Raw genomic sequence first — 23,293 nt, 5'->3', positions numbered from 1 at the left:
TGCCTGCCTCAAGGCCTTGAAGCTGCTGTTCCCTTTGTTAGAATGCTCTCCCATCAAACAGCAACAGGACTCTGTCTTTGACTTTATTATAAGGTCCACTTCACAAGAAGCCCTCCCTTATGATCTTGGCTAAAATACCACTACATTACTATTTCTTTCATTGCCCTTATCACATCCTAACACTACATATGAATGTGTTTATTGTCTGTCCTATCCCACTCGCAACTAGAATTTATATCTTACTCAGTATTGTATCCCTAGCACCTAAAACAAGGACTGACAACCAGTGAATACTCACATATTTTTGAATAGTCTCTTCAACTATGCTCACAGGCACAGTGAGAAATTAATACTATTTTACCAAAACCAAGAAAAATACATCCATTCGTGTACAAATTTTAAATGACGAAAAATATCTGAAACTCCCAGCTTCTAAACACTTTTTTATGATTTAGCACTCTGCAGAAAAATTTATGCCTGGGCATGCTGGCTCATGCCTGTAATCCCAGCACTTTAGGAGACTGAGGCAGGAGGATCACTTGAGGCCAGGAGTTCAGGACAGGCTTGGGCAACATAGCAAGACCCCACCTCTACACCACATTAAAAAAAAAAAAAATCACTAGACTCCTGGATCCACAGTAACAGAACTAGTAGTAACAACAAAAATAATTACTCAACATTCATTTGAAGCAAGACTTATTCAAAGTAGCCCATGCCTTCATTTAATCCATTTTCTGTAATAAATGGTATTGAAGATGACTGATGTTTTTAAAAAGTCAGTTTAAAAATAAGGAACCCAAATTTGGGTTCTACGTATCTGGGGAAAAAATGATGTAAACAGAAAAACCCTGGAACAGCCATTTAAGAAATACATTTTAAAGACACACGTGGGCAAAATGCAACTATCCATCAACTACTGCTTCCTCGTTACCACGTTCCCTCACATCTCCTAAGTCTCTGTGATGGCTTCAACTTCCCCTTCTGCCTCCAAACTGCTTGGCTAACTCATATTCATAACTCAAGACTCTGGACTTTGTTATTCTTGATTATTTACAAAATAGCCTGTAACTACAAGCCAAAGATCAAGAGATGTCACATGTCAACACACCACTTAATACGAATAAAAATACAAGATTTAGAGAAAACAAGAATTAATGCCTTAAAAAAAATCTCCTTTTGATCTGATGATGATTGAGTCTGCAGTTATCTCTCCCGTGAGAAATCTAACAGGAAGAAGAATAGACATTTCTTATTTTTAAATCATTGTTATATAAGTTAGTAATAGGACTTCATCAGTAACATTCTAAAAGGACATTAATACATATAGTAGGACAACTGTATAACCCTGTGGGAAAAAAAGAAAACCTGAATCCATACCACAGACTCTATACAAAAATAAATCCCAAATATATCAAAGGTTTAAATCTAAAAAGAAATGGAAGAATTCCTTTATAACATGCTTTAGTGAAGGTCTTTCCAATCATTCATTGGGTATCTACTATAAGCAAAGCTTCACAGAGCTTAAATCTAGAGGGGCAGATAAATAAATATGTTATACATTAAATTAAAAGATAACTGCTATGAAAAAAGTAAGGTATAAAGGTAGGACGAAGAGTGCCAGGTTAGGGTAGAAGGGTAAGTAACAGGCTAAGCTGCTGTGACAAAGAGGTCTAAAGTTCAAGTATTTAAAACAGGATCAAAGTTAATTTCTCTGCCATATCATAATCCAGAAAATAATCCAGATCAGGTAGGCTCTACTTGATAAGAATACGCAAGGCCCATGCTGGGAAGGAAGCTCTAGTACCCTTTGCATGTGCTTCAAAGTTTGTGCCAGTTGTCATAATTTCCCACCAAAGAGAAGAGGAAAAAATGCACTCCAAGACAAGCCATTTCTTTTTTTTAAATGTAAAAGTAGCATATATCTCTTCTTCTGGTACATCCATACCTAGCTGCAGGGGATCCTGATAAATGGCATCTCTACCTGGACAGCCATTGTCCAGCTAAACTCTAAATAAAGAAGATAAATTTGGGGGACTACTGACAACCTATCACAGGTGTATTACAATTTTAAATAAGAAGACCTCAACAAGGACTTGACATTTAAGCAAAGACTTGAAAGAAGCAAGGTGGCAAGGGAAGTGTCTTCCAAGTAGAGGGCCCAGCACATGCAGTCCCTAAGGTAGGAATACACCTAGTACCTTTAAGGAACAACAGAGGCCAGTAGGGCTAGAATACAATGTGCAAGAAGAAGAGTAGTAAGAGATGAGGTTTAAAAAGGTAAAACTGAGTCAGCTTATAGATCCTTAAGCCTAAAAGCTATAAAAGATGGATAAATTTAAATTATTCAAAATTGTTTTATTAAAAGTCATCATGACAAAAACAAAAATATCCTATAAGCAAGTAAGTCAACAGGCAAACTGAAAAAAATACTTAAATTCTAACACAGAAAGGGTTTTAGAAAGATATAATAGAGGCGGCAATACCAACTGAGCAAAGGATATGAGCAAAAACAAATTAACAATGTCCATCAATAAGGGCATGATTAAATATATTTTGATACTGATCTACCACAGAACATTATATAGCATTTGAAGAAGAGTGAGAAAGGCTGTGGAGAAACTGAAACCCTCTTTCATGGCTGGCAGGAAGGTAAAGTGGTGAAACTGCTGTGGAAAAGTTTGGCAGTTAACTCAAAAAGTTAAATACAGAGTTACCATATCATCCAGCAATTCCATTCTTAGATGCATACCCAGAAGAACTGAAAACGTTTCCACACAAAATCTTGTACATTGATGCTCAAAGCAGCATTACTCATAATGGCCAAAAAGTAAAAATAAACCCAATGTATATCAACTGGTGAATAAGCAAAATGTGGTATATACAGACAAGGGGTACTTTTCAGCATAAAAAAGAATGAAATACTGGTACATATTATATAACATGAATGAACCCTGAACACATTATACGAAGTAAATGCCAGATACAAAAGCCACATATTGTACGATTTCACTTGCATAAAATATCCAGAATAGGGAAATGCATAGACAGAAGGCAGATGAGTGGTTACTAGGGGCAGAGGAGAGGGATAAATGAGGCGTGACTGCTAATGGGTGCACAGTTTCTCTTTGGATAATGAAAATGTTCTAGAATTCGATAGTGGTGTTGGTTTCACAACTTTGTGAACATACCGCAAACCACTGAACTGTATATTTTTAAAGGGTGAAAATTTTAGTATTTAAAATATATCTCAATAAAGTTGTTATTTAAAAAATAAAAATGAGAAAGTTCTATATAGTGTACAACAACTGTCAGGATAGAATGTTAACTAGAAAAAGAATAAAGTTCAAAACAATATGTAGAATTTCCTACCTTTTTATGTGGAAGCAAGGTGAAATAAGAATCTATATTCATAACTGAATATACAGATGCTCTTTGACTAATAATGGAATTATGTCCCAATAAATCTACTGTAAGTTGAATGTATCAAAAGCCAAAAATGAATTTAAATACCCTAATCTATTATATTGTAACTTAGCTTAGCTTACCTTACACATGCGTGAATACTTAAATAAGCCTACAGTTGGGCAAAGTCATCTAACACAAAGACTACTTTATAATAAAGTGTTGAATATTTCATGTAATTTATTGAACACTGTACTGAAAGTGAAAAATAAAATAGTTGTATAGGTACTTGAAGTACAGTTTCTACTGAATGCCTATCGCTTTCACACAATCATAAATTCAAAAAATCATAAGTCAAATTATCATTAAGTTGGAGGTCATCTCTATATTTGTGAAAAATTATAAGAAGGATAAGTAAGAAACTAAGAATAGCAGTTAACTATGGAGGCCAATGGAAGGACTAGGGAGATGGGAGACAAGGATGAGAGGGAGATTGTTCATGCATACTTTTATGTGTTGGATTTTTGAATAATATAAATGCATCATCTATATAAAAGTTAATAACCAAAAACAAGACTGCCATAAATATTAAAAACTGAACTTTTATTAATTAAAATATAACATATTGAAATAAAAGCAAAGAAAAAACGAAGTTACCCAAATCGCAAACAGTATGCTGCAGGAGTCACCTATTCAAAATTAAGAAAGTTAGGGTCTGCTTCTAAGTATCTATTAACTCGCTCTGTTAACTTCAATAAATAACTTCTCTGGGTCTCAGTTTTCTTATTTGTAAATAAGTACACTGTGCAAGAGGACCTCTAATGTCATTTCCTCCTGTAACTTTCTATAATGCTCTTAAAAAGGAATTCAAAAGCAATGTTACATTTCTGTGAAGACAAAATTAAAAATATATTAATTTGGCTATCTTAAGTGCCAAATAATCAGGAAAAAGAGCCAGAGAGGCCAATACTTGAAAGAAACCAAAATTCTACCATGCTGAGTGTGGTGGTTTTTAGAAGATGAAAAATGTTTTAATCCAACAGATCTTTCTTGTTTTAATGTCAGAAGATTTTCATTTTACACAATCACCAAAACAAAGTCAACCTTAAAAAGCCAAAATACTGCTTTAGCTGCCATATTATCCCAAGAACTTCCCACCATCTGGTCTGGAATGTCCTAGAACAAACTACTGCTGGAGCAAGTTATTAATTTCATGTGAAGAAAAAGAGACAGGCGCCATGACCCTGCACTTCACTGCTAGGGCACAATGGAACACTTGGATAAAGACAAAAGACTTCATGAAATGGGTGTTAGTGTTGGCTAAGGGCAGTCAACGAATACAGAGGAAAAAAAATCCTCCTTTTACTTACTATTGGATAAGAAACCTGATGGTACTGTAAATGGAACATAAGTTTAATAAAAACAACTGACAAGTTCAAAGGATTGAGACCAAAATTTAGAAATATCAATGCATGCCAACATGGGGATTCTAGGAGTCATGGGGATTCTAGGAGTCAAATATGGGGAAAGACTAAAAAATAATATGCTATAGTACAGATATTGTCAACAACGGTTTGTTAGCATAATGGCTAGTTTTAAAAATTAACAAATCAAAGACATGGTAATACTCCTCATTTATAAAAGTCTTAACGCTAGAAGAAAGAGTGCTTGGCATTTGGGATTCAAGAAATGTGGATTTTAATCTCAGAACTGCCACTCATTACCGTTATCAACCACATTACCTATCAACTTCATTATATATAAAAACTAAAGGGATGGATCACACAAATTAAAATATCTATTCCATTTTTTTATGATTTATAAAAAAAGAAAAAAAATGGGCCAAGTGCAGTGGCTCACGCCTGTAATCCCAGCACTTTGGGAGGCCAAGGCAAGTGGCTCACCTGAGGTCAAGAGATAGAGGCCATCCTGGCCAACATGGTGAAACCCCATCTCTACTAAAAATACAAAAATCAGCTGGGCATGGTGGTGCACGCCTGTAATCCCAGTTACTCGGGAGGCTGAGGCAGGAGAATCACTCGAACCCGGGAGGTGGAGATTGCAGTAAGCCATGATCGCGCCACTGCACTCCAGCCTGGTAACAGAGTGAGACTCCTCATCAAAAAAAAAAAAAAAAAAAAAACACCAGATGCAGTGGCTCACACCTACAATCTCAGCACTTTGGGAAGCCGAAGTGGGCAGATGACTTGAGCACAGCAGTTCGAGACCAGACTGGCCAAAATGGCGAAACCCCATCTCTACTAAAAATATAAAAACTAGCCGGGCATGGTGGTGGGCACCTGTAATCCCAGCTACTGGTGAGGCTGAGGCACGAGAATCGCTTGAACCTGGGAGGCGGAGGTTGCAGTGAGCCGAGATGGTGCCACTGCACTCCCGCCTGGGTGACAGAGTGAGACTCTGTCTCAAAAAAAAGAAAAAAAAAACAACATAAAACCATAAATATTAAAAACTGAACTTTTAATAATTTAAATACTATACTGTATATGCAAAAAATGCATCAAATATTTAAAATATAGCCACAAATTTTCTTGAAATAAACTAAAGTTCAACACAAAAAAGTTATTAAAAATATTCTTAAAAACAAAAAGTAAGATAGACTGACAGATTGAAAAGATGGACACATAATGATAAAGCAAATATTCCAAAATTGTAACAAGTATAGAATTTATGGTGGGTAAGTACATGTCCAAAGTGCAATTAGGCCAACGCAAAATAATCAGAGAAAAAGAACTCTCTGGAACTAAAAATGATTGTAAAATTTCATCAAATGTTAGAAATGGCTTTTAAAAATATTAAGAGATATTCAACTTCACTTATAATGAGAAAATGCACATAAGAATCACAATATAACTAGGCGCCGTGACTCACATCTGTCATCCCAAAACTTTGGGAGGCAAAGGCAGAAGGACTGCTTGAGGCCAGAAGTTTGAGACCAGCCTGGGTAACATAGCAAGACCTCAACTCTACTAAAAATTTAAAAAATTAGCTAGGCATGGTGGCACACACCTGTAGTCCCAGCTACTAGGGAAGTGGAGGAGGAAGCTTTGCTTGAGTCCAGGAATTCGAGCTTGCAGTGAGCTGTGATCGCACCACTGTACTCCAACCTGGGTGATAGAGCGAGACCCTGTCTCAAAAAAATTTAAAAAAGGATCACAGTATGACTTCAATTTTTAACCTACAAAAAATTTTATAATATACAATGTTTGCAAGGCTCTACTAGAGGCTTTTGGTGGGACTATAATTGGTATAATCTTTTTAGGGAATAAATTGTTACCAAATTTATCACATCTTTATCAAAACTTAAAATGTGCACAATTAATGCCAACTCTAAAATACATACGATGGCTATATGTGTATATATGAAGTGAATTTATGTACATGAATATTCATTGGAGTGTTTATAAAAGAGTGGAAATGAACTAAATTTTCATAAGAGACTGATTAAATTATGATATATTCAGACAATCCATACATAGCTATAAAAAAACAAAGTTGATCTATAGCTACTGATTGGGAAAAATCAAGTTAAAAGTGATAAAAGCAACTTACAGAATAGTCTGTCTGGCTGGTATCATTTTTATTTAAAAACACTTTTGGCTGAGCGCAGTGGCTTACGTCTGTAATCCCAGCACTTTGGGAGGCCACGGTGGGCGGATCACAAGGTCAGGAGTTCGAGACCGGCCTGGCCAACTTGGTGAAACCCCATCTCTACTAAAAATACAAAACTAAACTGAGCATGGTGGCAGGTGCCTGTAATTCCAGCTACCCGGGAGGCTGAGGCAGGGGAATCATTTAAACCCGGGGGGCGGAGGTTGCGGTGAGCCAAGATCGCACCATTGCACTCCACCCTGGGTGACAGGGTGAGACTCTGTCTCAAGAAAAAAAAAAAAAGAAAAAAAAAACCAAACACTTTTTATGCGGTATGCTACGACTGGCAGAGGGACTAGAAGATTGGACAGTAAGGGTCCAAAGTGAGAAGATGACTTATTAAATTCCCTTTTATACTGTCTGATTTTTTTTCCATGCACATATATTACCTATTAAAAATAAATATTTTAATACAGAAATTTTGATGAGGGAGGTCAAAAGCTAAAAATCAAACAAATTTCCAACAAGTTAGAATTTTTTTTTAAGATGTAAAAAGTTGAGATGAGAGGTTAAATCTACAAAGTCCAGTATCTGACTTGAACATGAGTTTTAGAGAGACTTAAAAAAAGAGGGAAGGGCCGGGTACGGTGGCTCTCACCTGTAATCCTAGCACTTCGGGAGGCTGAAGAGGGCAGAACACTTGAGGTCAGGAGCTCAAGACCAGCCTGGCCAACATGGTGAAACCCTGGCTCTACTACAAATACAAAAATTAGACGGAAATCGCTTGAACCCGGGAAGCAGAGGTTGCAATGAGTCAAGATTGTGCCACTGCACTCCAGTCTGGGCAACAGAGTGAGACTCTGTCTCTAAATAAATAAATAAATAAAAATACATTTAAAAAGAGGGAATAAATGCACAAAGAAATATTGAATAACACAAAAAACTGCCCACAGTTGAAGAACAAATATTTACTGACTAATAAGCAGTCCATCAATGAAAAAATATCAGCCACACTAACACATCACCATATTTCAGAATTCTAAAGACAAACTCAAGATTCTAAAATCTTCCACCGAGGAAAAGAAAAAAAAAAACCATACAGAGCAATGATAATCAGATGGCATCAGAATTGCCTCTAACAACACTAATAATATTATTAGACAATAATGGAATATCTTCAAAACTCTAGGGAATACTGATTCTCAATCAGAAACTCATAAGTAGCCTACCTATCATTCAAATGTAGACACACAAGACAAATACATACACATATAAACAAGTAAGGACTAATACTTTCTTCAAAAGCTACATGAGAATGTGCTACATGAAAACTGAGGAAATAAACCAAAAATGGCTGTAAAGAATATCAGCCAACACTGGAGGCCACCCAAGAAAATAGTGAAGAGGAATCCCAGATGACACAGCTATGTGATAGCCCTAGAAAGCAAGCAGTCTAGACTGAAGCAAGAGGACTCATGGTGTCAATAAGGGTAGTCCCAAGACTACACGTAGAACTTTCAAAAATTAGGCTAAAATAATAAAAAAAGAATGAAGTACTGATCCATGCTACAACTAGAATGAACCTTGAAAACATACTAAGTAAAACAATGCAAACACAAAAGACCATATGTGATATGATACAATTTGTATGAAATGTACAGAATAGCCAAATCCCACAGAAACACAAAGTAGGTCAGTTTTGCTAGGGGCTGAGAAATGAAGAGTGACCGCTAATGGGCACATGGCTTCTGCCTGGGGTGCTGAAAATGTTCTGGTATTAGATAATGGTGATGGTTGTACAATTTTGTGAATACACTAAAATCAATTAATTGTACAAGTTAGAAGCCTGAATTTTGTGGCATATGAATGCTATCTCAATAAAGCTTTATTTTTAAAAGTGAAGCTAAAATAAAGGAAAAAACACAAAAAGCTAAGAAATGCCATTAAATTCCAAGAAAAACAAAAACTTACATGGGAAAGTAGATCACGCCATACTTCTTGCCAAGTGGTTACCAGGGACTGGGAGTTGGGGTACAGACTGACTACAAGGGAAACTAGGGAACTTGAGTTGAGAGGGATGTAATTGAACTGTTCTATATCATAATTTCAGTGTGTGTAACCGTATGCATTTGTCAAAACTCATAGAACTGAACAATAGAAAAGATGAATTTTGCCAAATGTAAATTATACATCAATAAACCTAACTTTTAAAAAAATAATAAGATAAAATAAAATAAAATAAAACCTCCTGTGACACTGGAGTGGATTTTTGTAGTTGAAGTTGACTCTTAAGGAATCAACTATGGATTATTTAGCAAGGTTTGATGCCCAAATAATTGACAGTATCTAGTGATTTACTTTATTAAACTCTCCCTGTGCCTAAGTAGATTACTGGGAGGGTCTGATTTTTTTTTTTAAAGCTTTTCAATACTCTTTATTGAAGTACAACAGATCTACTGCAAATTACAAGTACATATATTGCTTTCTCTGTAAATTCTGATACTCTGTCATCCTGACAGATTTTTGGGAGGGAGTAAAATAGGTCCAAAATGTAGAAACAAAAGTTTCCAAATTCCTCCCTAGTCAGGTCTTCATAGAGTAGTTTCATTAGCCGATTTAAATTCTCAAAACAATAAATATATTCAAAGAAAATTAAAAACATATACACATTTCCAAGTCACTTCTCCCATTTAGATTATCTATCCCCTAACTTAGCTCCAATCATGTTACAAGATTTACCTATATGTCTTCTGATCTAGAAATTAGCAATATTTTAAAACAACTAAAATACATAGTAAAAATTTAAGAGACGGAGAGTTCTGCCTTCTCATTATTTTTATTGAACCCAACTAATCCCTGCTCTTTGGCTTCCTTTTGTATACTTCCTACAAAGAGTATTCTTAAGTAAACTTGTCATCCTGGGGGAAAATAAGTAGATACTAAAGTACAGATAATACAAGTAAGAAGAGAAAAGAAAGAGAACTGAATGAAGGGTGTGGGAAGTAGTATCTTTAATTTACAAAGGGAAAATCAAGTGTTACTGCCTATATTTGAAGGACTAAAAAGACATATATTACACAGAAAAACTAAAAATAATTTAAATATAATAAAAGAATATAGCAAGGGAAAAGGTACAAGTAGACAGAAGGAGATAATCATCTGAGCAGACATCAATAAATAATTTAGTGAATCAAAAAGGTGGTATACATTTACATTAAGAACCAAGAAAATAAAACACTTGGATATAAATCTAACAACACATGTACAAAAGCTGTATGAGCAAAACCATAAAACTTTGATGAAAGAAATCAAATAACTAAATAAATAGAAAGAGATTCTATGTTCATGGATAGAAAGACTCAATATTGTCAAGATTCCTCTCAATGTGATCTACAGATCCAACACAATTCAAATCACAACACCTGCAAGTTACTTTGTAGTAACTTGTAGTAACACAACAAACTGGTTCTAAAGTTATACAGAAAAGCAAAAGGCCTATAAATATCAACACAAAATTGAAACAGCAGAACAAACTAAAAGAACTGGAATTATCCTTCAAGACCTATTACAAGGCTACAGTAAGTAATCAAGACAGCATGACACTGGCAAAAGAATAGATCAACAGAACAGAACTGAGCACTCAGAAATAGACCCACATATACCTACTTGGTCTTCGACAAAGAAGCAAAGACAGTATAATGGGGAAAGGTAGTCTCTTCAACCAGATGCTGAAACAACTGGATATCCAGATGCAAAAAAAAAGACAGATCTAAATATGAAATGCAAAACTATAAAACTCTAAAACGATAAAATAGGAGAAAATCCAAATGAACTTGGGTATGGTGATGACTTTTTGGATACAACACCAAAGGCACAATCCATGAAAGAAATTATTGATAGTAAGATTAAAATTTTAAAATTTAAAGTTTCCTACTCTGTGAAAGACATGATCCAAGAAAAAAATAACTGACAGAAAAGGCCTCATTAAAATTAAAAATTTCTATTCTGTGAAAGACACTGTGAAGAGAATGAGAAGAAATGCCACAGGCTGGGAGAAAACATTTGCTGAAGACATATCTGATAATGGATTGTTATCTAAAATATACAAAGAACTCTTAAAACTCAACAAGAACACAACCCAATTAAAAAGTGGACCAAAGACTAACAGATATATCATCAAAAAAGATACACAGATGACACAAGCATATGAAGAGATGCTCAACATCATATGTCATTAGGGAACTGCAAATTAAAACAATGAGATACCACTACACACCTATTCAAATGCCAAAATTTAAAACACTAACACCACCAAATGCTGACAAGGATGTGGAACAATAGGAACTCTCATTCGTTACTGGTGGGAATGGCAAAATTGGTATAGGCATTTTGGAAGACAGTTAAGCAGTTTCTAAAAAATTAAACATACTTTAACCATCATCCATTCATCTACTCTGTATGATATGACAATGATAGATACATTTCATCACGCATTTGTCTAATCCCATAGAATATAAATTTCTTACAAAATTAAACATACTTTAACCATCATCCATTGATCTACTCTGTATACGACAATGATAGATACATTGATCAACACATTGATACACTGATACAATTGATATATTGATCAATAAACTGATAGATACATTGATAGATGTATCTATCAATGTATAGATATCAATAGATATAGATATCAATAGATATACATTGATATCTATCATAGATATAGATATCAATAGATATACATTGATATCTATCATAGATATCATAGATATCAATGTATAGATAGATCTATCAATAATTGATAGGTACATTGATAGATGATACATAGATAGATGATACACTGATACACTGATAGATACAATTGACAGATATAATTGATACATTGATCAATACATTGATAGATACAATAGATACGTTGATCAATATGATACACTGATAGATACAAATGTATCTATCATATGTCATTGATACATTTGTCTAATCCCATAGAAGATAAACACCGACAGGGAACACTAAAGTAAACTATATTTGGGTGATAATCCAGTGCCAATGCAGGTTTATCAATTATAACAAATGTATTCCTCTGCTGAGGGACACTGACGGTGCAGGAGGCTATATGTGTGTGGGGGTGGCTTGACATTAATAACTGCAAATTTTAATTCTCCCAACAAACAACTAATTTTTTTTCTTTTTAATTCTGTACTTTCTGCTCAATTTTGTGGTGAACCTAAAATTACTCTCAAAACTAAATGTAAAAAAAAAAGACTATTATTTTTTCAAAATAATGGTATATTATTTCGAAATATACAAGGTTAAATGAAGGTAAAGGTTTATATAAACCACCATAACAGGTGAGAATTTAGAAAGTTTGTCTCTCAGGGGGAAACATTTAAAAAGGGGTGAGACAAATAACATTTGTTCTCATTATAAGCCTCTGTGCAATGTGATTTTGTCCCCAAACCATGTGCATACATATATGACCACTTAAAATTCAGCACCAATGACTACTAGAAAATATTCAAATGTAATATAATCTGAATTATGTCTGAAAAGAAATTACTCTGTAAAGAAGTAAGTTATGTGTCAGAAAAAATTAAAAAGAAAAAAATCAATTGTTTGTTGGGAGAATTAAAATTTGCAGTTATTAATGTCAAATCACTTTATTCCTATTTTGCTATACATGTATTATTAACAGCAAACAAAATTAACAGCAGCATTCAGTAACAATCTTGGTTTTTTACCAGGAAAAATTCTCTGAAGGCACCAGATATCAATTTTCAAACTAAAAAGCTATTGTGAACTTAATACGTAATACTGTCTTGGTATCTGAAAATACTACAATCTTTGATTCATTGATTCAATCGATGCCTTAAATGCCTAATTCATTCAGAATTAGGATGTTTACCTTGCAACACCTAAAACTTAAAATGCTGACTTGCTGTAGTCACCCCTCAACCCCACCCCCACTCCTTCACGTACCTTACGGCTAGATTTAGAGAAGTATTTTAGCATCAACATGTAGGGCTGTAGAAAGGCATTTTCCCAAAAGCTAGGCCCTTCGTTGCCAACCACAGGTCTCTCCTGTACCTTTACTCTCTTCCAACAACTTGGAGACTCCATAAAGAAACCATTTATGACTCTTTAGGTTCTTGAACCATCTACTCACTGTTACCACCAAATGTTTTCAGTACTCAAATTTCCACAGTAGAACATCTAACCCAGTACTATTAGTCTATGGGTCCAATAAATGTGCATCCTGTATAATGTTATTACATTTTAGAAATGCTATAAACTGAATTTTATAAATAAGATTCTCAGTTTCACACTCAAATATTTCCAAAATGGATTTTAGAAAAATATTTCTAATAATTATATTCTTTTTTATATCTCAATTAACAGAGAACCCTAAAAATAATCAAATCTTTAGTCCTCTAACATTTGAGTCTTTGCTACATCAATGTTGCTTCTTTATCCCTAATATTCCACAAACCCTCTGCTCAACCTAATGTGTCTGTGATTCTCCAAATACATTATTCATACCTAAGAAGTCCCTATCCAGTTCTTTTCTGCCTCTTTAATGATTTAGCCAGTGCTAATCCGTTCAACTCCAAATGACTGTGGCATTTATCAAATGTTCTTCTCATCGGGGTATCTTTCTGTCTGTCTACCTCTAAGCTCTTCAAGAGTCACACCTTTCTATGTTCAGGGTCTACTTCACTGTACACACATAGTATATTCACAATATGTTTTTGAGGATGACCTGAATTAAAAAGAAATTATTATACTAAGAATAATCTAGGGACTACTGAGATATAAAGCCCATTGTCCCTAAACTAAACTAATTAGTTATAACTAATTATAACTAATTAATCTACTAGTTCCTTAAACATTCTCAGGCATTATTTCTCAGTGTTTCCGCTTCCAGTAGCCCATTTCTACTACAAATGTCAGTAAGACACCCCATTGTTACAATGTGCCAACTACAAATGAGCCATTACACTCGCAGTGGAATATGTCTTAGCACAATACTGTTTCCATATAGACTAGATGCTGAGAAAAAAACAAACAAAATGCTTTAAGCACAATGAACAGGTTAGACCCTTAATAATTTACTCAGTAAAGAAATATTTGAGTCTACCATGTGCCAGGCTAACCTGAATATCATGGATGCAGCAGCAGTGAGCAAACCAAATGCTGCCACAAGAGCCCCTGTTTTCATGGAGCTTTCATTCTAGTTTTATTGGGAAAACATGAGCAAAAGAGGTAACAGATAATATGAAAAGTAGTGAAAAGTGTTAAGACAAAAAACAGGCCGGGTGTGGTGGCTCTTGCCTGTAATCCCAGCACTTTATGAGACCGAGGCAGGAGGGTTGCTTGAGCCCAGAATTCAAGGCCAGCCTGGGCAACACAGCAAGACCTCATCTCTACAAATAATTTTAAAAATTAGCCAGGCATGGTGGCACACACCTGTGGCCCCAGATACTCAAGAGTCTGAGATGGGAGAATTGCTTGGGCCTGGGCAGTTGAGGCTATACTGAGCCGTGATTGTGCCACTGCCCTCCAGGCTGGGTGACAGAGTGGGAATCCCATCTCAAAAAAATAAATACGTAAGTAAATAAATAACACATGAAAAAAGGACACAGAATGAGAGGGGAGCTATTTTCAGGTGGTCAAAGCTACTCTGTAGGGTAGTCAGGGTGGCCATTTCTAAAGACACAAAACTTGAAGCAGATGAAAGCTTGAAGGAGGTCAGAATGTGAGCCATGCAAATATCTAAAGGAAGACAGACTGCAGAAGGAAAGAAGGCAAAGACCCTAGACACAGCGTGGACTGGCATGCTCCACATTAGCAAGACCACTGGTGAGGGTTAGCAGATGATATCAGATATCCCCTGTACTCGACAAGTCACAGTACACAAATAGATACACACTCCTGAAAAAGGCAGTGAGAGCAATTAATTATGAAACTCTCATCTTTATCAATCTATATCTTATGAAAAAACTAGAAAAAGTTTTCTTAGATTAAATTATAATTGACAAATCTGCAAATCAGGGCCAGACTAAAAGTTAAACAGTCCTCAGTGAGTTCACAGGTTCCTAAGAAAGACCACAGAAACGGATCCCAGAGAAAGAGGCTGTATTTTGGGTCTGAGGCCAATAGAAAGAGGCCTACTCTGAGCAGACCTGCCCAGAATGGTGGCACTAGTGAGAAGGGGTGGGGCCTGTGCTTGACACTGACATCATCGTGTACAGCTAACAGCCACAGATTTGCTGAAAAATGACAGCAACAAAAACAGATACAAAGACAAGGGAAAAAAATCTAATTTGAGTCCTCAAAATAACTTCCATTTCTTAACAAAACAGCATCACGAGAAGCCCCCAAAATACAAGGATGGGTCTATACCACATCACTGCTTCTACAGCTATGGCCCCGCCTGACTCCACCACTCGGTTGGTTCCCACAAGTCTCATTCAACACTACAAGAACCCAGACAGTGTCACAAATTCCAAGCGCTGGGCTTTTACCTCTGGCTTACCTACCCACGTTCTTTCTGTTAGAACACTCCATATTAGTGTCCTGAGGAAAACACCTTTATCTTTATTACTTTCCTGTTTACTTCACTGAGACACAGGGAAGGTATAAAAATCAAAGGCAAGGTTTTGCTTTTGGCAGATTTATTTAAATTCTAGTGGGATCGATCCAATATACACTGAAAAATGTCAAGCCCGTGCATGACTTAATCTTTATTTTAAATATATAAATGCTGAGAGCTATGGAGTTAAGGAAGGATTCCTGAAAGATGAACAATTTTAATGAAGATTAGTACCTCCGTGAATTAATATTTTATCAAGAAATCTGGCCGGGCGCGGTGGGTCACACCTGTAATCCCAGCACTTTGGGAGGCCAAGGCAGGCGGATCACAAGGTCAGGAGATCGAGACCATCCTGGCTAACATGGTGAAACCCCGTCTCTACTAAAAATACAAAAAATTAGCCAGGCGTGGTGGCGGGTGCCTGTAGTCCCAGCTACTGGGGAGGCTGAGGCAGGAGAATGATGTGAAACCGGGAGGCGGAGCTTGCAGTGAGCCAAGATCACGCCACTGCACTCCAGCCTGGGCAACAGAGTGAGAAAAAAAAAAAAAAACCAAATCCAAAGTGTCTGAGAAACAGTAGCCAATAACTACTTAAAAGTCAATCTTCATTACAAATGAACTCCGACAAAGATCACTGTAATGAACTTCTGGGAGTTTATTTCAACTACTGCCACTGATCCTATTCTCTTTATAATAAGGTATGATTTACATTTTAGTTTACAGATCTCTAAATATATAGCATACACATACATATGTATGTGTATGTGTCCATGGTAACCCCTTTGCTCTCAATATTAACAGAATGATTGAAAAAGTCTCATAAGAAACATTTACGCTAGTTCTGAATTACCCTCAGTGGCCATTAAAATTAGTTTCATCTTGTTATTCACCTGCTAATGCAGCACAGGATGAATTACCAATGTAGAATGTGAAATGTTTATAGCACTTCTGATGATGTTCAGGTGTGAGAGCATTCCTGGTTTGCATATATTCCTGTTTCCTCTTAATTATACACTGATCCATAATACTGCACCTCAGTTAGAGGAAATGAAACATTTAAAGAGTAGTTTGGTTTCACATGGAAACCGTTACCAAGACAAACCTTCTTGTAGGATGGAGTTCCAAGAACATTAAATCATCAGAAATTGTTTCAGCAGCTGGTTAAAGCTGAGTGTACATAATAGGAGACAACTGGCTAGCTGTGCATTTTCAGTTAATTTAAAAGGTATAAACACATTAAAACACTGAAATGTTTGATATATTACAACACAATCGGTTTGCTCCTCAAGAGTGTTTAAATGGCTGCTCTATTCATTGTGTTTGGAGCCAATTTACTATCTAAAGGTATTTACTGTTTCCATCCCCCTGAATGTCACCAAAACATTTTATCAATAAAGGCAAAAAAAACCCAAAAAAAACAGATTGTACTCATTTAGGATACATACTAAATTCCTGGTATTGTGTTTTAAAAAAAAAAATATTTAGGGCCGAGCACAGTGGCTCACGCCTGTAATTCCAACACTTTGGGAGGCCGAGGCGGGCAGATCACAGGTCAGGAATTCAAGACCAGCCTGGCCAACATGGTGAAACCCTATCTCTACTAAAAATACAAAAATTAGCCGGGTGTGGTGGCGCTCGTCTGTAATCCCAGCTACTCAGGAGGCTGAGGCAGGAGAATCGCTTCAACCCAGGAGGCGGAGGTTGCAGTGAGCTGAGATCGCGCCACTGCACTCTAGCCTGGGTGACAGAGTAAGACTCCATCTCAAAAAAAAAAAGGAAAAGAAAAAAAAATTGCAAATGGTACTACTTTTAAAATTACATCAGGAACACATGAAGCACTCCACATACCATGACAAAGAAACAGTACACAGTATGTGTTTCCCTTCCCTGCTCTGACCACATGTAAAAGAAACCTAACCACAGTGGCCTAAGCAAGATAGGTATCTATTTTTCTCATGTAAGAGGAAACCCAGATATAGGATCCAGGGCCAATGTAGTAGTTTCATATTGTCACCAATATCCCAGGCTCCCAGGACACTATCCTTTGCGTGCAATGCTCATTAACATAGTTTCAAGACAGCCCAAGCATCGCCTCCACATTCCAGGAAGGAAGAGAAGGCAATGAACAAAAGGCTGGAGTGGATATGCTCTGCAAGTTCATGACTTCTGCTCACATATACTTGAACCAAACTATGTCACATGGTCACATGGAACTGCCAAAGTGTCTGAAAAACTAATCTGGGCACACAGCACCACTCTAAACAATACTGGAGTTCTGTTAGAATGGAAGGGGAGAAAGGATGGCATGCATGTGTCTGCTGCAGGAGCTCCGGTTGAATGGGAAATTGTCCCATTTCCTTCCCTAGGTGATGACTCTTCAGTCGTCTCAGCCCTACCTTCCCAGGTGCATACCACCAGACCATATCATGACGGGGGTTGGTGGTTCTCACTTTGAAATCTATATTAAAATTCTAGATGCTGCATTCATGTACAACAGCAGCCTGGAGCCTATTTTCTCACAAATCTGTCTTTCCTTTTGGGGCCATAGACAAATAGCACATTTCCAATTATATCTCCATGTAGACTGAGATTCTGTGATGAGAAACATTAAAATCTACTTTTTTATTTCAAAAATAATTCCTTGTACATATGCATTTTCAACAGGAGACGTAAATTGGTTCCACAGAGGTAAGTAAAAATCTTCATAGATACAATAATAACGGTTTGCGGTCCTCCAAAGGGCTGCAGGACATAAACAGATATTCAGTGTGTCTGGGGATTCAAATTTCATTAAGTGGGAGAGGCAATTATGAAAGAAATGTTAAACAAGGCTTCTCAGGGAGACAATATTTTTTTTTAATTTTTTAATTTTTTATTTTTTTTGTGACGTAGTCTCACTCTGTAGCCCAGGCTGGAGTGCAGTGGCGCGATCTCGGCTCACTGCAACCTCCGCCTCCTGACCTTGGTTCAAATGATTCTCCTGCATCAGCCTCCTGAATAGCTGGGATTACAGGCACGCACCACCATGCCCAGCTAGTTTTTGTATTTTTAGTAGAAACGGGGTTTCACCATGTTGGCCAGGCTGGTCTTAAACTCCTGACCTCATGATCCGCCCACCTCGGCCTCTCAAAGTGCTGTGATTACAGGCATGAGCCACTGCACCCGGCCTAATTTTTTTTTTTTTTTTTAAGTAGAGACAGGGTCTCACTATATTGCCCAGGCTGGTTGCCAACTCCTGCATCCAAGCAATACACCTGCCTCAGGCTCCCAAAGTGCTGGGATTACAGGCGTGAGACACTGCACCTGGCCAATAATTGTTTTAAAGGTTGAGAATCACTGCTTTAAAAGTAACAAATGAGGCCAAGCACAGTGGCTCACACCTGTAATCCAGGCACTTTGGGAGGCTGAGGTGGGAGGATCACTTGAAGCTGGGAGTTCCAGACCAACCTGGCCAGCATAGCGAGGCCCTGTCTCTATTTTAAATTTTAAAAAGCAACAAACGAGATGAACATTTCGAATCACATAGGAATTGCATTGAGCTGCAGTGACAGAAGCCCAGTTACAGCAGTGTTAACAAGTAAGGGTCTATTTCTGTCACATGAGAAGTCCAGGATGAAAAAAGGTGGTACTGGTAGTTGTTGACTTTGGTTCAGCAGCTCAATGACATCAAAACAGAATTTTCTGTGAGTCTCTTGGTTCATGGTGCCAAGAAGCCTATGCAACTCAAAAGACTATCCACATTGCAGAGAGCAGGAGAAAGGGCTGTCAAGATCAAAAAGATGTGCCTCCTAGCTGACTCAATCAGTTCCTTTTAGAGAGCTTTGGAGGACCTTCCTCTACATCTCACTGACTATGCCTAGCTTCAAAGAAGGCTGGAAATGAAAATCTGGCTTCAAAAGAGGCTGGAAATACAATCAGGAAGTCAGGAAGATAAGGAGAACTCAACTCACTGTGTCTACCACAATATGAAGTGGATTCAAATTGCTTCTCTCTTAAAATCTTGTTTCTAAAGATCTATAAGATCTCTTAATACAGAGATTAATTATGTGCCTACCATATTCTTAACATAGTTTCACTGTTTTCCCCTTAACAATGTAACATTTTTGTTTTGACGATGAATAGTCAGTCTAAATATTAGGTAGAGAGAAAAGAACTCTGTGGATATAGAATCCTTAAAAGGCACACATATAAGTACTATATCAGGACCCACAAACTCCTCAACATGATCAATGATTATCTGCCACAAAGAAGATAAAACAAATCCTGGCCTAGCCAGAACTTACAAGAGTGGAATATCAGTGATTAACTGCATCAAACAGCACAGCAATTCTTCCAAAAGATCTTCTGAGTCAGAACCTGGTAAGACACATAAAAAGTTTTGGTTTGTTTTTTTTTTTTTTTTTAACAAAGTACACAGTAGAATACAGTTGTTCAGAAGTTACATTTTCATTCCTAATGAGAATACAAACAGTTATCATTATATAAACTCAGATATTAATGTTGACCTCTGAATAAAATCCAAATCATGAATAGGTTAGCATCTATCATGATCTTCATCTAGTATAGGACCTTTCAACACCTGCTGTTAATAATATAGCTTTTAAAGCTTGAAGGTACTTAAGGCTCCTGTACGCCAGTAGTTGTCAGATTTCTTATACTGCACTGTGTTTCTTTCAATGAAATCTTACATTAAAGCCAAATATATGAAACAGATAAAAATCAAGCTGCTCTCACTGCTTTGTTTGAAGCAGGGGTAGAGGACTTTTATCCCTTCCTCCCCAACCAATATCTGGCCTTACCCTTGATTTCTTGATGGGCCTCAAGGTACCTTTTATGAACCTCTGGAGCTCCACAGATCATAGACTGAACCCCATTAAAGAGGCCAACCTCCTCTTTACAGACAATGAGTCAAAGGTAAAAGGGCTTTCCCAAGTCACAGAATAAGTAAGTGGCAATGGCAGGATGCAAATTACCATTCCAATGGAAATGTTCCCCTATCCCATACTACTGCAGGTAAGTGACCTCCAAATTCCCAAAGTCAGTCAGTATCTTAAGTGACTTCTGGTCTTGGACATTACTGACACCTACTCCTTCATGAAATTCTTTCTTTCCTCAGTTCCTATAATACCTTATTTTTAACCAACTTCTTTTTCTATTTCTTCCCAGTGTCTGCTTCCTCAAAATACCTTTCAACTATTGGCATGTTCCCCAGAGTTCCACCATTGTCGTGCTTTTTTGTTCACTATCTCATCACCACAGTTCAGCTAAACAAGTTTACTAAATTAAAACTCACTCCTGGGCTGGGTATGGTGGCTCACACCTATAATCCCAGCACTTTGTGAGGCCAAGGCAGGCAGATCACCTGAGGTCAGGAGTTCGAGACCAGCCTGGCCAACATGGTGAAACCCCACCTCTACTAAAAATACAAAAATTAGTCCAGCATGGTGGCGCATGCCTGTGGTCCCAGCTACTCAGGAGGCTGAGACAGGAGAATTGCTTGAACCCGGGAGGAAGAGGTTGCAGTGAACTGAGGTCGCGCCACAGCACTCCAGCCTGGGCAACAAAGCGAGACTGTGTCTCAAAAAAAAAAAGAAAAGAAAAAGAAAACTGACTCCTGGACTCCTTTAACCTTCATAACTAGTTAGTATTTGTAGTTCCAATTTTACTCCTCTGCAATCCAAACTCCAGATTGCAATCAGACAGAGCTAACTAAACTCCATCCTTTCACTCTCCTGGCTTAGATCTTTTCAATTACTTTAAGCTGATTAATATATACCAGAAAAATTCCATGCTCCAAAGTACAGCATGCCAGACTCTTGGAGATATAGGTCCTGCATCCCGTTCTACCTTTATCTTCCTCCAGTACTGCAGTGTATATTCCAGCAATGCCAAGCTATCTGCTACATGCCATTTCACACCTCAGTAACATTCCCTCTGCCTGGAATAGCCTCCAACAATAAAAACCTAATTTTTAAAAAGCCCATCTGTATCCATCTGAACCATCCTCAGTTTCATCTCCTCCATGAAACCCACTCCCTTGCCTCACCCTGAATAATCTATAAAGTATCTATGCCTCGTGCATGCCTCTTGCATTGCATATGTTGGTTACATTATGCCATCATTTTTTGTCTACAAGCAGGCAGGCCCCTACTGGACTCTATACTTCTTGAGGATGATGACTCACAAAGAGCTTGCACATAGTATGTACTCAATACAATTTGCTGAACTGAGCCCAAGTGTCTCAGAAAAAATCCAGCAGTTAACTGCAAAGCATCAAAGCACTTGGAGTCTCAAAAAAAAAAAGTTTAGCAATTTCTTTTCTAGGCCACAATATCACCTAGCATTCAGAAATTATAAAGAAATTTCATCCTGATTTGCCACAAAAAGAACTGGCACAGTAACTCCGTGAGAGGTAAGTACAAATCTTAAAAAGAATATTAAATCACGCTGAACACAGTGATCAATGCTAAAAAGGATACAGAGCAAGACTCAAGTTCAACAACCAAATTAAATCTCACTCCAAGAAGCATTGGGCTTGGCTCTATTATTAGTGAAGAAAAAAAAATAAGAGAGTAAGTCACACTTGTCTCTGGGACTGTATGATTAGTTACCAGATCTAACTAAAATCCCTCTCATTGCCAAGGCTGTCCAACATAACTCAAGTTAACAACCTACTCTAACAAGTTGATTTGTTGGTATATAATATATACTCAATGTATGTTTGCTAAATGGTCACTCCTTAACTCATTCTACAGGATGCAGTGTCCCAGGCCCAAGAAAGAACACTTAAAATCACTCAGTGATTCCCTAAGGAACATTTCAGACCAAATGCCAGTTTAATAACATCCCTGTTCAGCCAAGCAGCCAGCAGTTTTTTAATTACAGAAGGTGAGAGACCAAGCACTCAGGAACCACAGATGGTGCCTGATTTGATTTTTTAACTTCCAAGGGTATAAAAACACCTAATTTGTACATCTTAAGATGATGACAAGGATTCTCTATTCAATTCCATGTGCCACTCAAATCACAACCTAGGCCAAATTTACAGTTGGGTCAATTAAGGAGTATACACACAGCTTTGTTACCAATCCAATAAAATAATGAAGATGATGATAGACACGTTTCATAGAAGTAAAATGTAATATTTCAAGGCCAAAGCTCTAACAAAAGACAATATGCGATTTCCAGCTGAAATCTCTTAAGACTTCCTTTCACTAAAAAAATTCCTCAGAATTCTAAATTCTTGTTTCTCAGCTAATCTAGAAGTAAATAATTATATTTTAAGTGAAGAGTGACAAGATTTGACTGCTTACTAGGTTTGACATCAAGCAAGCCATTCATATTGCATTATTTCCCAACTAGCACTTATATCACCTTAGCTTTCTTATAAGGCCAAATATCTTCCTTAGTTCCAAAAAATAAATATAAACTCACCTACAAAAAGTATAGTAACACATTCAAGCATTTCATACAGTAAAAAGAATCTTAAAAGTTCTTGAAATTTGCAGGTCAATGACAAAATAAACTGAGGTTCTTTGAGCAAAGGTCTTTGCAAAGATTCAGTGTGTTTACTGTATCGTAAAGTTTTATAACTTAGAGTTCTCTAAGAAAGAACATTTCTCTCCTAAGAGTTCTCTCTCAATGCTGGGCGCAGTGGCACATGCTATAGTGCCAGCTACTCAG

At 37.0% G+C, this 23,293-nt stretch overlaps 1 protein-coding gene across 5 annotated transcripts in view; it reads right to left on the bottom strand.

The window, feature by feature from the left end:
- Positions 1-23,293, bottom strand: part of DYM (dymeclin) — a 401,308-nt gene that overhangs the window by 293,031 nt on the left and 84,984 nt on the right. For all 5 annotated transcript variants that reach the window (XM_030810464.1, XM_030810466.1, XM_030810462.1 and 2 more), the window contains exon 6: positions 19,894-19,966. In XM_030810464.1, coding sequence (XP_030666324.1) covers positions 19,894-19,966 — 73 coding nt within the window. The remainder of the gene's footprint in view (positions 1-19,893; positions 19,967-23,293) is intronic.

Source organism: Nomascus leucogenys, chromosome 4 (assembly GCF_006542625.1).
Source record: "Nomascus leucogenys isolate Asia chromosome 4, Asia_NLE_v1, whole genome shotgun sequence".
In the NCBI taxonomy this organism is placed as follows: Eukaryota; Metazoa; Chordata; class Mammalia; order Primates; family Hylobatidae; genus Nomascus; species Nomascus leucogenys.
This window is presented reverse-complemented; position numbering and strand designations above follow the sequence as displayed.